The sequence below is a fragment of the Aptenodytes patagonicus genome, chromosome 2 (genome assembly GCF_965638725.1).
Source record: "Aptenodytes patagonicus chromosome 2, bAptPat1.pri.cur, whole genome shotgun sequence".
Classification (NCBI taxonomy): Eukaryota; Metazoa; Chordata; class Aves; order Sphenisciformes; family Spheniscidae; genus Aptenodytes; species Aptenodytes patagonicus.
Window position 1 is genome coordinate 143,919,460 of NC_134950.1, and position 16,402 is coordinate 143,935,861.

At 35.7% G+C, this 16,402-nt stretch overlaps 1 protein-coding gene across 2 annotated transcripts in view; it reads left to right on the plus strand.

The window, feature by feature from the left end:
* The window catches only part of SLC25A13 (solute carrier family 25 member 13), a 106,033-nt gene that overhangs the window by 67,681 nt on the left and 21,950 nt on the right, over positions 1 to 16,402 (plus strand). For both annotated transcript variants that reach the window (XM_076331463.1, XM_076331464.1), the window contains 2 exons: positions 6,237 to 6,289; positions 7,344 to 7,424. In XM_076331463.1, coding sequence (XP_076187578.1) covers positions 6,237 to 6,289; positions 7,344 to 7,424 — 134 coding nt within the window. The remainder of the gene's footprint in view (positions 1 to 6,236; positions 6,290 to 7,343; positions 7,425 to 16,402) is intronic.

Below are 16,402 nucleotides of genomic sequence, written 5' to 3' on the forward strand. Positions count from 1 at the left end.
TCATTTACTCTGTTCAGGGTGTAAATCATCCTCACTTTGGGTATCTTAGGTAAGTGCCTGCAGTTAGATGGTGGCTTTTTTTTTTTATTTTGTCCTTGTCCCGGTTATGGCATCAATGGTGTAAGTTCAGGTGACGCAGAAGTAGTCATAAAGAATCATGAACTGCATGAGACTGCAGTTCTTCTCTGTCACAGAGATAAAGCAACTTATATTTCTGGTATCCCAATTACTGAGATCTCGTATCCCCCCTCTGCTGTATTCATTGGGGAGGATTTGAAACTTGCGTTACTTATTTCATTTTTAGCTGGCTTGCTCAGAAACATTTTTTAACTTTTGAAAATAACAATATTGTAATGACAGAAATTAATTGCTAGAAGCAGTTGAGTCAGGAATGAAGAACGGAGGATTTCAGTAAAATATTGTTATGATGTGGCAAAGCTATATGCACCTGAAAAAAAAACTTAACAGTTTATAAGACAACGTGTGAAACAACGTTAAAAGTAAGTGGTGTGATACATGTGCTCTCTTTAACATATGACCTGAGTTACTGGAGGTTGGCTAAGTAGGTCCTCCGCAAAATACAGACTTTGTAATTATTTCAGCACAGTTGGAGATGGGAAGGCTCTGTTATTATTGACTGAGGTTGAGGCAATTTTTTGAGTAGGCCTAATAATTTAATAAAGAGTATTGACATGGTTTCTATTTTGTAAGGATTTATAGCAATCAGAATCGTAAAAAGTCCCCGTTATTGGCTAAAGAACAAAATGTATTCCCTGCAAATGTATGTCTGCTTTTTCCAGGATCCTGAAAGAATAAATATGCAGAATTCCACTATTACCTGCTTCTGTCTCATTGAAACTCTGAAGCACAGTGATTTTTTCACCTGGAAAAACAAACCTCAGAAATGCCATAAATGTGTATTCTTAACTCCATTTGCTTGTCGTGCTTTTGGAGTGATTTTTTTATTGCCAAATTTGGGGAACTTTAGGAACCTTCATCAGTATAACTCGTCTTTCCGTTCCCCATCCCCTTTACTACTTTTCAGTCTTCCAAGGAGTACTGAATAATGAAATCTCAGACAGTTTGGTGGAGCTGAACTTCTAAACCCAGGGCAATAATCTAATTTCTGGATTATATAGTAGAAATTGTGTGATGGCAAAGAACACCATCATTTCAGAGACAAATTGAGACCTGCATTTCTACAGATTCTCTACTTAAAGGGCACCCTGATTTAACTTCTCTTTTTGAAGAGTCAAATAGAGAAAACTTCTTAAAAATGTGGAGCTTCCTCTGTGCAGTTCTGTAAATTTGTACTGTTGCTTGATTTCTAAGGAGATCATGCTGGAGAAAGTTGAGCAACTGAGTGCAGAATGAAGGTTTCCGGTTAAGCTTGAGAGCACAAGAAAATTTGAAAGGAACATTTTATAGATTAGTATATTTACCCAATTTAATGCAGTAAAATTATAGCAAGAATCATCTCGCTCTAATCTTAAATACTACTTAAATACTACTAGGTAAGACAGACTACAGAGTATATTACTTTTTGCTGCTCATTGGTAACTGTTACTCTTTCTTACACTGTGGTGGGTTCAGAGTTAAGTAAATGTGGGGGTTTTTCCCCACTGGAGGAGGAAGTAGTCATTGGTAGAGTTCTCCTGCTTAGCTGAATAGTGATGCAAAGCCTTTTAAAAAAAATATAGTGGAAACATTTGGAGTGGTGGTCTCTTTGTCATGCTGCGCTGCAAGAAAGCAAGCAGGAATTATAAACCCTACTCTGAACTCAGCCATTTCAGATGATATTTTTAATGCAAGGCACATATTTCCATCCGGTGAAATGAACTGATTTTTCTTTTTTGTATCATTATTTTATTCCAAACTTGAAAAGGGCAAAACCACCATGTTCTAAACCACCACCTCATATAAGGATAAATTACACCATCTTGTGGATATAAAGAGAGCACTAAATTTTGTTTAATGTGAATTTTGTTCTAAGGATAATCAGTGTTTCCACTGAGAAGATACTTTGATTTTAAAAAAAAAACCCAAACATGATATAAACCTCTGTAGAATCTTTATAATATGCATTATTTGAATGCTGTGTTGTTAGATTTATTTTTTTTTAAGACTCTACATCTGAGATAAATTTTTCATCCGTTTCTTTCTCAGCATGGCTGAAAAGAATACTCATATACCTATAATTTACTGTTGTGTCTACATTTATACCTGAAATACGTATTTAGAAACTCACAGGTATTTATATATATGCAAATACAAGAAAATTTTGGAAGCTGTGTTTTGTCAACATCTCTTCCAACTGATGAGGTCACCTACATTTCTTAATATCATTTTAATCGGAAGTCCACCTAATAAGTCACAGAATGCTTCACTGTCTTAAGCAGTGCACGTAATAGAGATCATTTCACCTACACTTTATAGAAATTCTATGGGAAATTTAAGTACCAGAGATAAAATGTAGCTCATGAAAATGTTCAGTAGCCATGCTGTTAATGCCACTTCTCCTAGAGGATGAAAAAGACAGGAAATGCTGTGGAAGACTCTGTTATCTGCAATCATTAACTGTTAAGGAACTCGTTAGTTTTATTTCTTCCAATGGTGCTTCTAGCACTGCTGTGACTCCATATGCCTTCTAATCTTAGATTTTAATCATCCAAATTCATTATTACTGGTGGACTCCCATGCTAATGATACAACAAGGCCATGACGGAAACTTTCCTCCAGAAGTATGCAATGAAGTACCATTTTTGTAGAATGGAAGTACAAGCATATTCCTACCCCAAAGTTCTGTCAAAGCACAAAATCTTCAAGAAATACCCCATTTCCAGTCTGAAGGAGCTGTGCTTGAATGGCAACTGCTCATTAATTGTCCAATTTATTGTGTGAATCATCTAGTAGAAAAATTTGGCAGTATTCTGTTACTGCCTTTCTATCAGTTGTCCAAATGGTTTCAAATATTTTACCTAGACTGAGCAACAACTCCTTCAGTCAGTGGGTTTTTCTAATATGAAGGGAAAAGCGCGTCTGTTACACAGTGTGAAACTACAGTTTCACTGTTGAACGTCTGAAAAAATACTTTGGCCAAATAAGATTTTTTTACTCAATGCCATCACCGCAGCTGGGCTGGATGGGCTATTGCATGTATATTCACAATGTCTTTAGACTGCTTTCAGAAAGTAGCTTGTGTGATGTCGTAAACTCTGAATGCAGCTCTCGGTGCTCTCTCTCACATATACCTTCCCATAGAGTCCTACTACGATAGTGTGTGAAATATGAAGTGGTACGTGGTAATTGCTACTAAAGAGCCTTGGATATATAAAAATGGGTTGAATAACATGTTTGCTGTATACTATACTAGCAGGCTGCCTATGAGCAAAATGTTATTCTCTGATGTTATGAGGGGCATGCATTTTTAAGTCAGTCAGATATTTCTAAGCCTGTCCTACATCTGTGTGTGTGTCATATTGCTGATCTGCTAATGTGTAGTTAACACTGAAAAATTCCCAGCGTGTCAAGATAACCTCAACAGAAAAATGACATTTTCATACGTGTCCCTTGATGTGCCTTCTTTCTTCCAAAACTTATCACCTATATCATGTTCAGAAATCTTTCAACAATGTTTCAGGACTCCCATCAAAGGGATAAAGAAAAGATAATTTAGTTTTGATAGTCATAATGTATAGAATGCACAGGTACCACTTACAGATAGCTTTATTACATAGGTATGAGAGCAAACGAAGAGTCCCTCTACCTTCCTAAGCTGCTGGAAACAGTTGGCCTAGCTGGTATCTGGCAAGGCTATAAAATGTAGTATTAAAATTAATGCTACCTTTTTTAGAATACTGTGTGCTATCTTGCAGTAGATATACACAGCATTATCTGTAATTAAACTTACAAAGCACTTTTATACCTTAAAATTGTGTGTGAAATAGAGAAAAAGAGAAAAATGCTCTGGGTTTTTGCTTGTTCAGTTGGGTTTTTTGGGTTTGGGGGGGGTGTTGTAACTTCTACCTGTTCTATTTAATCTTTCTCTTCTACATTGACATTTTATGGAAAGTTTTGAGTCGTAACAGTCCCATTCAGATTTGAGTGCAAAAGGAATGGATCAGATGGGAAAAAAAACCCTTGTGCCAAGATAAACATGTTTTTCCTGCGATTTTACAAGTGCCTTTACAAATGCAAAGTCTTAGGAGCTGAAAAACAAAAAATGGTAAAAAGGCCATCGTCAGATCGGTCTAATGAAAATGAATTTGATTTGTCCTGCTTATGTTGCTTCCAAAACTGGAGGTTCATACAGATCTCCAACTGGACTATTTTTATAATTTTATATCTTGATATCTTAGAACGTCTTTTTCTGTAATTTATTTGATATGATATAACTACAAAGTCATGTTATATATAGCTTAGGTGTAGTAGTATATGTGTATGTGATTTTAAAATTAAATGATTTCCAGGTTCTTTTGGAATTACATATCTGCTTACAGACCTGCTCTAATTCTACTGGATTAGGCTTAGGATCAGAGAGTGTGCTTGTAAAGTAAATGGAATGTTTTTTTAATCCCTGAAGATACAAATTCATTAGCCATAATGTCTATACAAAGCCATACATGTCCTATAGCAAGATGTAAATATCACGGCAGTTACAAAGATAATTTTGTCTGTATAAGGCTAAAACTGAAAAAATCCTATTCATTGTATATCCTTGTGTTTTCTTCATAGTGCTGCAGAAAATGTAATATTTAATTACACAATTCTGACTGTCCTAATGGTTTTTCATTGAAGTCTGGATTCAAGTCACCTGTGCAACTAAAACTGTTCAAGAAATTCAAATTTTGAAATTTAACTTGGTCTGCAGAATCTCTTTTTTTTGAGCAACTGTATATGAACTTAGTGTTACTGTATTCTTTTGTTCGAATATTCAGCCATATGATCATTATTTAACATTGTTGTCATGGGTAAATATTAGGTGTATGTGTACATCAGCTGTATATGCAATTAATTACTCTTTTTGGCACTTGAAAAACCAAAATGCTAATACAGGTGCAAAATTTTAAAGGCCTTAGTATATAAATATGGCTGGCCCTCCTGCTACCACAAGCCAAATGGTGCTATTCTCCAATGTCATTTCCTTATTAAGAGCACCAGTAGTAACCAGTAAAGATGATGGATGGTAGCAGGATGGAAGAATACACTAATCCAGTGCATGTACATTTTTCTCTTTGTTATTCTGACGTTTAGCTCTTCAGGAAAATGCTTTTCAGCAAGTTAGCTCTTAGAGGTGGAACCTTACTTGTTGTCTCTTTCCCAAAAAATAAAACCATGGAGAGGTGAAAATGTCAGGCTTTGTAGAAAGTACCCAAAGGTGCTGCCCGAGCTACTAAAACAAAGGGGGTCTGCACCAGGAACTCTAGCCGGGGTGATTTTCTCACATTTCTGAATGGTGTCCTAATTTTGTTATGCTGATGAATGCTTGCAACACCATTCTAGCCGCAGGCTTAGTTGGTAAGCTTTGCGTATTTTTAGGTTGTATTGTCCAAAAGTTTACAAAATACCGACCGTTCACTTCAAGCAAATGAAGCCGGCAGTCAGAGATTCCCACTTCCAGTTCTGTAGCGCATCACTTCTAACAAAATAAAATAGGAAATTCCATACCTGGGAAGAAAGCAGCATAACTTCCTTTGTTTTAAGAACTGGTGAGTTAGCTGGGCAGAGCTCAAGAATGCAGTCATACATGTTTGAATGTTTTGCATTATTTTCCTTCCTGTCCCCTTGGGTCCTGCCATCTAATGCCATTATTTTTGCCAGAAAAAGGTACTGCGCTCCTGAGTTTTGAAGTGGGTGCATCGTGTATCTCACAAAATTAATTAGAAAGTCTTAATTTTTGTGTGAAGATGCAGAAAATAGTTAGCCTAGGACAGAGTACTGAAACATAGTTGGCAAATCTGTATTAGTGTTTAAGCATAAAGTGAGCTAATATCACTTTTTAGTGATTTAGTGATTAGGATTTAAAAAAGCTAAAGAAACAAATACGTATAGGCAGTGGTAGCGCTTGAAGTGGTAGCACAAAGTTTGTTCTGAAAATGGAATGTTTAAGTACTCCCATTAAATATAATAACACAAAATTGCCCATTTCTAGGCGGTGATCTCTACATATATTTGTTGATTTGTTTAGTTAATACCCAGTTACTCGATGCATTGAATTCTCTATTTCCATGTTACAGGTCTGTTACCGCAGCTATTAGGAGTAGCACCAGAGAAGGCCATAAAACTTACTGTAAGTTTGCAAATGGATCGTTTTCACATTTCTCCACGTTGTAAAGTCCATCAAGTTACAATTAGCACATTAAGGATTTTTATCCTTAATGTGTCAGCGATGTGGTAGAGTGTATTCCATCATTTTTGCTTGATACAAACTTAATTACAAAAACCACAAAGCAACTGTTTATATCTGACTTGTGAACATTACAAGTGGCATACCAGTCACATGCAGATATATATATATATATAAGTACATTTTAAGAATCTTACTGAAATCTTATTTTTGGACTCGCTCCAAAATATAACAAGCTTATTCAACTTGTTCAGCTCATCTGCTTGTTTGTAAGTAGTGCAGGCCTTTGGTTTCACTTCCTAGCAAAAGTGAATAATTATTTATTGGACTTGGAGGGCTTTTGTTTTTGTATCTCCACGTGGTTCCTGTATGTTTAACTCTAGCGCAGCAGGAGATAATATGAGCATGTAGTGAAGTGTTGGTAAGAAAGGAACTTGTTTGCATGAATTTTTTTCCCTGTTTTACTTCTGTAATTTTGTTATTTCTTGAATGATTTTAAGGCACTGAAAAATTTCTTATTATAACCCAATCTTAATGTATTGATTATTCACCAATAAGCTAGTATTCACCAAAGCTAGTAATGTGCATTTTAAAAAAGAAAGGTACTTAATGCTGTTAATTAAATTACTATTGTGTTAAAACTTACTATTGAACATTCTGATATTAATTTGAAATTATATTTAAATTTGTAAATGTAGTGAGCATTTCTAAAATCTTAAATTATTTTATCATTAATTTTCAGATAATGATTTTCTTTAATTAGTGATTGTTATCTTTTTCCAATAATAAATAATTGAATTATGCTGCAAATCTTTGTAGAAAGTAAAACATAGTCAGCTTTACAATATATCATATAAAAACTAAGATTTGTTTGATATCTTTTAGCTTGGTAGCTTCATGGATGTATTTGCATTTTCAGTTGCACAGAATTTGCAGCTGATGAGTGTTTTCTCCAACCTTTTAATTTATCAGCTGTCATAACTGTTTGTTTTTTAAGGTTAATGATTTTGTGAGAGATAAGTTTATGACTAAAGATGGCTCTGTCCCACTGGCTGCAGAAATTCTTGCTGGTGGCTGTGTAAGTATCTTTAATTTCCTTCATATGAGATTCATGAAAGTGCAGTGTGTAAGAGCAACTATGTGGACTAAGGCTTCTGTTTAACCACAGATCCAGTTCAAGAGCAGACTCTACTAGAGCATCTCAATTCTTTCCTAGATAGGCCAGCCGTTCTTGATGAAAGGGTAAATTTTTCTATGCATCGTGCCTTTTAACTGCGCTGTATAATTCCCACAGCTTAGAGTTTGTTTCCTTAATAAAGAATGTGTCTTTATTCATGTTGGCTGTAGCTTATGGCCTAAAGAGGATTCATGCTAACCTTTCCAGAAGTTAATAATTAGTTACTACTTTGTGGCACCCACTCTGCCACGTCACTTCTTTCCTGATGTGTTATTGCGCCCACTGATTTTCACTTTTTGCAGTGATACTGGCTTTTTGAAATGGCAAAAACTACTCATGCTGCTTTGAGTTCATAGCAGACGTAGGCTGTGTAATGTTAACTCAGTACATAATGCATTCCTGAATGTAGGCTGTATTTAAAACCCACTAAGTTTTTAAGAGTGTTTTGCTTGCACAAAGTAGTATCTTAATGAACAACTGGCATATTACTGGGTAAATGATAATACTTCACGGTTTGGTCTAGTTCTGTCTGTTCATATTACAGCTTACTTTATCTGGTGTATTGATTTTGTTCAAGCAAATGTAAATACTTTAGGTAAAATGAATAGTTGTTCAAAGACCAGTGCACTTTACAGATAAAGAACACTGTTTATTTAAACCGGCTTTGATCACTGGGGCAGAGCAATGTTGGTATATTTTCAGTCTATCTTTGTTTCTGCTGTCATAAGACAGATGAGGTCACATTTTTAAGCAGCTTCTACCTGTGTCGAAAACTACAGTGAGCAGCAACTTAAAAACAAATGCTTGTGTCTTAACCTCAGTAGGTGCGGAGATTAGTGCTGTATGTGCTTGCAGAGAGCGTACTACGATTATCTGAGCCTCAGGGTGCAGTGGCTTGGTTGCGTTGCAGGCTGAGAAGCCCTGGCTTTCTGTAATTCTCAGGAGATGGGGCAGGATTTGGCTGCTGTCTCACTGCTCCTTCTGTTTGATCACTGACCTGTTGTAGACTGCCAGGTAGGATCCCCTTGTTCTGTAACTTTAGGAGCATTCAGGGGAGAAAAAAAGAAGGGGGGGGAGAGAAGAATGTGGGTCTCTAAAGCCCTAAATAAAAAGCATGCTGTAAGTGAAGGAAAAATGCAATAAAATGCTTGCAGAGTAAAAAGTATTTGCCCCTTACACTAATAAAATGTCTTATGAACATAGCAGCCATAGAGAATTCAGCAAAATTTTCATTTAAAATGTCATTTCATCTAGAGTTTTTATTTTTACAGACTGCTGTGAATTTTTCAATGCAGTACAAAAAGCACTCTTTACAGAGACCCGTCATTCATGAGAATGCTGCAGCAAGCTTTTTGCCAGTAGTTCATTGTAAACTAAGTATCTGCTTTAAGAGATAGGTGGCTTGAGACGTATTTTAAACATGCTGTAAATGTTGGCTTGTCCTATTTGGTATTTGAAATATATATTAACAATGAGATGCTGCATGAAGTTGTAGCAGTAGACATGCGGTGGCAGAATGCCCTGAGTTTTCTTTCAACTGGAGTGCTCCACTTAAGGGCATAGTCTAGTGCCAGGTAGATAGGTTGGAACTTGTCTTTTCTGCAGGTGGTCTTTGGGTTTTTTTGTAATTTTAAACCCAATTCAGACTAGCAACAGAGACTCTCATTCCAAGTGGTGCCTAGATTTTTGGGGTGAATTTTTCTCTCGTGGTGTAAATATATGCATAAAATACGAGATGCCAAAGACAGGCTTTTTCCTATAGCTTTCAGCATTGTAGTGGCCTAACTTTTTGTCCCCATTTAAGCCAATGTGAAACCTGCGATTTCACTGTGGAAACGGTAAGGACACTGTTGAATGCTTTTGAAAATTTTCAGCCTTGGATTTTTACCTCATTTCACAATGTAGTAATCGCTTATGTGGGAGGCAAGAAGACAGGAGTGCATGATGTGTCAGTCTAAAAAGGGGCAGCCAACTAAGTCGAATTTTATAAAAGACACCTGCCCTATCACCTTTCCGCTCTCCGCATCTAATTCTCAGCTGTGATTGTGTTACAAACACAGACGTGAAATTTTCCTTCTTCTGTGCTTCTGTTTCCTTGGAGTGTATTCATTGCTTATGCAAGGGCTGTGTGCTGGGATGCATGCTAGATTTTAGTGTTTTAAATACCAGGCCTGTGAGTACAGTATAGCATTAATACCTAAGAGGGGGAGGACCGAGCAGATACTTGGATGGTTCGGGTTGTTCAGTAACACAAAGGGCTTTGGAGGGGTCAGTATCACCTGAGTAGCTCCACTCTGCTGTTTGCCCAACCATTGCCAGGCGTTGACTTTTAAGTCCCCAAGGAGTTCGCTTTGCATCATAATTACTGAGAATTAGTACACATGGCTGACTTTTGCACTTGTAACTAAAGCTGATTGTTTCATTGAACAAGTCTTTTTCTGTTTTGTAAACTGTTTTCTCTCCTGAAAAAAAAAAAAGAAGAAAAGAAGAAAATAAAAAGATCTTTTACTTCATGACCTTGTGGCACTTAGTTCTGTTAACAGCCTGTTTCATAGTTTTTTATTATGTGAAGATGAAAGTGATAGGTTGGTTGAGATTTATTTTTTTGAGACTCCCAAGAATATAATTAAAAGTATAACCTTTATATTTTTATACAGAATCTTAAAGAGGGTTGTTATGTAAATTACTAACTCAAAATTTCCATCTCCTTTGTTTGTAAGAAATTTTCCTAGTGACTATGGTACTTGTTACCCATAAAAATATATGTAACTTCCATATTTGCACAATGCTTGACACCCACCATGAACTCTGGTCTCTGCTATGCATTTAGGACTCTCATCACTCATGCAAATACGATATAGCCCTTATCATTATTAGACTAGTAAAAAGCTTCAGTTCCGAGACATAGTGTAATGATACTGTAGAGCTAGGATCTGCCGAGCATCTAAACCACAAATCTGACTTAACCTCCTTAAATGAAAAAGTGCACAAATATGCTGGGTTTGATTTCTGCTAATGCTGTAAGTTACCTTCAGGAATTCTTTGAAAAAAGGATGCCCTTGGGTAAGCTGTAAGTACAACTTGAAATCTTTTTTTTCAGTGGCAATAATCTTGAAGTTTCTATAAGCTTTTTTTCATGGTCTTTCAATTTATTTTATATTTTAAATAAAAAATGATCACTAGTCATACTGAGTTTAGCTGCTTGCTTATTTTAAACTTAATTCAGTTAAAAGCTTCTGTTAAAAGTAACCTGATTTTTTTGATACAGCACTGGTCATTATTCTTATTTTTGAGTTATATTAACCAATTGAAAACTATTTGTAAAAGTGGCATAAATACTATTTTTGGGGTTTTGAGGTGTTGCCTTTAACACTAAGCTTGTAGGTGAGACAGTCGTTTTGCTTAGTTCCTTACATAAAGCAGTTCCACGTTTAATTGAAAAATTTACATTGTGTGTCTGGAAGTAACCAGGAAAGAGATGCAAAGATGCAAAATAAAGAGTGATCATAAAATACATACAAAATATTAATAAAAACAGAAGAAGTAGTATAGCATGACTAAAAAGAAATAGCTATATAATATATGTTGCCTTGCCTGCATATAGTAATACAAGTATATAGGTAAATCGGAGGCTTAATGTTCAGCAAGAAAAGGGAAAAACATTTTGCTTTATTAACCTTTCCTTCTGCTCTCCCTCCTCTTTCCGAGCACACACAGTCTTTTCCTTCCCAGCTGCTCAGTGTGTGCTCACTATTAGCCAGTTTAAATCATGTAGCACAGTACAATTACAGACCCCGTACAGATCTGCTTTTATTTAAGTTGTCAAGACAATTTTAGGCATATTTCTAGAGACTTTATAGTAATCGTAGTAAAGTTAAAACATATTGGACCTGCTTGAACAGCCTCAACTCCGCTATGGAACATAAAAATTAGATACGGTTAAGATGGAGTTCATCTAGAAAGTGCAAAATCCTGTCCAGAATTAATTTTTATAAAGGAATATGATGTGAAATTCCAGATGAATTGTGCCAAATAACCGATCCAGTGCAAATAGTTTTATTAAGCTACTTACAACATTTATTTTATGTTTCAGAGAGTAATAAAGCTAAGTCCACATCTGAGCTACATTTTCTTTGTTGCATTGCAGTAGTGGTAGAGGGTGGATGGACTGCAATTCCCACACTTCTTAGATATCTTACTCGCAGAAATTTCTAAGTTGTAGGCTAAAGGAGACTGAAGGTGTCATTCTTGCTTTCATTATTCAGAAACCTAAATCTGATAAAATTCTATCCTATTTGGCCAGGAACACTGAGCTATGAGTAAGGGTGAAATGAAACTGAGCGTTATGTATGTCAGGGAAAAAAAATCTCTGCATGTGTATCTGAAAAAAAATAAATAAAAAAAAAACCTGCTATCACACAGAAAAGTTTTGGTATAGTTTATTGACATAGTTAAGTAATGATGATGTTCTTGATGATTGCTCATTTTAGCTTTGAAAGCAAATGGCATACATCTCTTGAACTCTTAACAGATTTATTCTCAGAGGTCTATTCTCCCTGTAGTCAGGGAATGTAACTTCCATTACTTTCAAGGGGAGTTCTACCTGCGTGTGTAAAAGCCGGACATTCACATTTCTTGTTTAAGGAGAGGTTCAGAAGCTCCTAATACATGGTTTTTTTCTTGATTAAATTAAAAGCTATTTTCTTTTTATATAACATTTATGTTGTTAAATAAATTAATTAGATTTAAAGTCTATTTAGTATAAATATAATGTAACAGAATATACTATAATTAATTAGGTATTTTTAAAGTATAGTTTTCTCCTCTGAACCACTGTAATTGTAGTTATTTTCAGCACACTGAAAATAATTTAAACTAATTGTAAACTTTTGGTACAAAAACCCCCAGCTAGATCCGGACTTAAATTTAACTTCACATTTGCAAACCTGTTGTGTTTCAACACTGCTCTGTTTTAATTGTCTCTGATTAATTTTCAGCTAATCTTAGATTTAAGCCTTATAATGAAGTTTAGGAAGGCAACATACAGTAACATGATAGCCTTTCCAAGAGGTTGTACCAAAGGGCGGGGAAGTTCCTGGTGTAGAGTTCCTGCTTTTCTTTGACCTCACCCCACATTTCCTTGCAGGTTTGGATGTTTTAAAAAATAGTTTGCTGAAATTTTCACCCAGTCATACCTGTTTAAACTGGCCTTTCCTGAAAGCAGTAAGGAGTTATGCAGAGCATGATTTCACTCTATTTTGAATTTTCCTTTTGGATTAGTTAATTTAATTCTAATTTTTTTCCAGAGATGTTTTCCCATAACAAATTCGAAGTGCTTTCCCCTTTTGCTTCCCCTCTCTTCTTCCTTTTCATTTCCCTTCTCCCCTAAAAAAAAAAAAGAGAGAGGGGAATTTTTTTCAAACTGTGAAACAAGGAGGGATGGATAGGTTTAGGTTGATATGTTTCTGATTGCAGAACAGAACAATTCTGAACTATTAAAAAGGCCAATTTTTTCCAACAAACATACTTAATATTCTTCCCATTTAAAATGTATTAATTTTTTACTATTGTATTAGAAATAATGACTGCAAAATTTTATATGAACATACACTGCAGCTTAAAACATGTAATTGTTTTGACAATTATATTTTATTACACATCCCTTTCTCCTATTACTACTTCTTTACAGGCAGTAAAATATTTTAGTGTTTACCAGTGCAGGTTAAAAAAAAACAACCCAAAAACAAAGCCTCAAACTCAAATCAGGAATTAAAATCTAGCTTTCTGTGAGAAAAAGGAAGATATTTATGATGTCACAGTAATTTATGATGTGACCAAGAAATAATGGGTCACAGTTTTAATACACCTATCATGCCTTAAGACTTGAAAGGTCTGTAAATCATTAAATGATTCTACAACTAGTCAAAATAGACAAGTAGAGCAGACAGAGCCAAATGTTAACATCTTTGACAGGTCTCTAACTTAATTGCTTTTATAATGCCAATCAAGTAGGCTCCACTTTGATTTTTTGGCTAGGCTTCTGAGAACTGAATTACCTGTAACGTGGAAAATATCAAATCCACAATTTTAATTTTTTCCCCACTGCAGACTTGGTCAGTGCTTATAAACAAACCATACTCCTGTTTGTTTCTGTTTAGCCAGGTCATTAATAAACTATTGTAGGGAAATCGTCACAACTTGTATCCGAGTCTTAGAAATCTGTCTGAAGCAGTAGCAGGAATGTACTTCTGTTCAGACTAATTGCAATTCTATTTATGAGCATTTTTACGTGAGCGTTTGAAGGAGTTTGCTTTACATTTTATGTACGTTTGGACATTAACAAGACTCTGAGATTCTAGCAGTGTTCGCTGTTCGAGCTGCCCAAAGCAAAACCTTAGCCAGACCAAGAGAAGTCTGTCCTTGGAAGACAAGAAAGGTTAGATGGAGAAAAACACAGTTCTGCCTGAGCAGCATGACAGTGTTTCTGTGCTAGCCTGGTTGGGGTAGTGAAAAGCAGATGATTGAGGGCTCAGGAAATCTCCTCATGAGCTGAAGAAAAGGTATTTACTATATGAAATCCCATTGCTAAAGAGCATTATCAGGGTCCTGTATAGATAGGACCACAGATGAGAGGACACAAAATAGCATGAGCAGGCTTGTCTGGATTTTTGAAGCCTGGCTTTATCGCAAAAAAAAGTAACACAGGACCAAGCTTTTGAGAACCCACTATGCTTTGCCCTTGATATACAGCATCGCATAATTAAGGTTGTCACCTTTGAAATTTATAAGGAAAACAGTCACTTTGGACAGATGTCTGTTACTCAGTAGCTCTTCTGGTAACAGGCAAGTCCGTAGTGAAATCACCTCTGCAGCAACTCAACACAATTCATCTGATGCTCTTGGGATCTTTTGCCATACAAACACCAAGACTTTTAGAGGTAGTTTGAAGCACCGCAGTGGCACTCCGTAAATCTGGCTTCTAAGCCTTGTTCTGTCGTAGAGTTAGTACGTGATTTTGGGGTAAATAATTTAATAGTTCTATGCCTTAGTTGCCCTTTATTATACAATGAGGATGGTAATTCATCCATTCTTGCATCCCTTGAGTGCGTTTTTAATTTAGCTTTTTTTTTAATGACAGGGAACAATCTTTATTTTGTGTCTGTACAATGCTCAGCACTTTAGGAACCTTGACTTTAATTAGGATTAATGGATGCTAGCAAATGCACGGGGAAACAAGCTGCATCTGGAACTGGCAAGGAGTAAGGGCCTGGGACAGCGTACGATATTCAGTATGACTGGATGTGATAAACAGTTGACTAAAAATTTTGGGACTTGCACCTGTTTGTCTTTTTGTAAATTGAATGAGTAACCAAGACATTGTAGACGATTTCTTTTGCAGAGGTTGATTTTGGATAATTATATAATATGTTGCTTATGTATTTTAATGGTTGCCATTAATTGCCATAATTGCTATCCCTGGGTGATATTGTTGGGAAATATTAACACTCTAATAGCAGTAGTAATCCTTTCTTCATCCATGAAACCTGAAAAGATGATATGTGACAAGTTGTATGGGATGCAGAAGAAAGATCTAGGCTGACTGACCCTAAATGCTCATAGCTGAGAACAGGAAAAAGGCTATGATTTGAAGTAGGTAATAAGGTTAATTAGAGGCACAAGAACAGTTGATGGTCAGTAGCAATGAAAGGAAAAGAATCTAGTACTTTCTTCTGGGATGGAAAACACAGAATTTTCTTCCTGAATTGCAAGCTGTATTCTCTTCAGATCCTACACCGAACCTTTCAAATGGAGATGTGAATGCCCTAGGAGAGTTGGGTCTGGTGTGCTCATTTCTTATCTAATCTCATAAGGGCACAAAATGCAGTTACATTAAAAAGAACAGGAATTTCTTGTCTTAGTGTAATGACGGGGGTGAAAATCTGTTTATTTTCCGGTAAAGTTTATTACAAGGTAATTTGAACACGTGAAGAAGTAGAAAACATTCTGACTTCTTAAACTGGAGTGTTGTTAAGTGGTTGTTATTAAACTAATTTTTTTTTCACTACAAGAGTGGGTTTTATTTCCCCATGGACAAAAAAAAATACCTCAACTATTTCTACTTCTCCCTTCCGTTCAGTAAAGTAGGAAAGTAGAAGGAGGCATGTGATAGACAGTACTGTATTACTGCACAAGACTATACTGCCATCGAGAGGTGTTGGGTGATATCATACCAAGTGCAGAGTTGAAGAACTGCAAAAATGAAAAAAAAACCAGCTTGTTTTTAAAAATTCGCATGTGTGGATGCATAGCTAGCTGTTCGTGTGTTAAAGCACATTGAACATTTTATAGGCATGCAGAGTTCAAGCTGTGTGTGCATGAGGAGTTCTTGGATGACGTAGGTATTTACCTTTTATTTTCTTGCTTTACATCAAACAAGACCATAAGTGCTTGTGATTAGGTCGAATGTTAAATTCTTTCAGAATAATGTGCGCTCTTACAGATAATTATCTATGCAGTACCTCTAAGTATCTACTCCTATAAATAACTCAAAATTGCAGGTTTTATTTTAATCCTATGATAATAACTGAAAAGTAATAGATTTGCTTTTACAGTCAGATTATTTGTTTCTTTAAAAAAGGATTGGAAGAGGTGATAAGGAATTCAGAGTTGAGGGTATTCAAGTTTGTAACTTCAGTATAGAAAAAATGGTATTACTGGGGACTATCTGTATGAAACAGTTGATAAAGTTGATTTTTGTGACACTTAGTGGAGAAATAATTAAGCTTGAGCAACCTAAGCTTAAACTGTGTTTATTCTGGCCAAAAAAATAGTTTTCAAATTCTGACCTTTGGGAGCATATTTTAAAATTTTGAGATGAG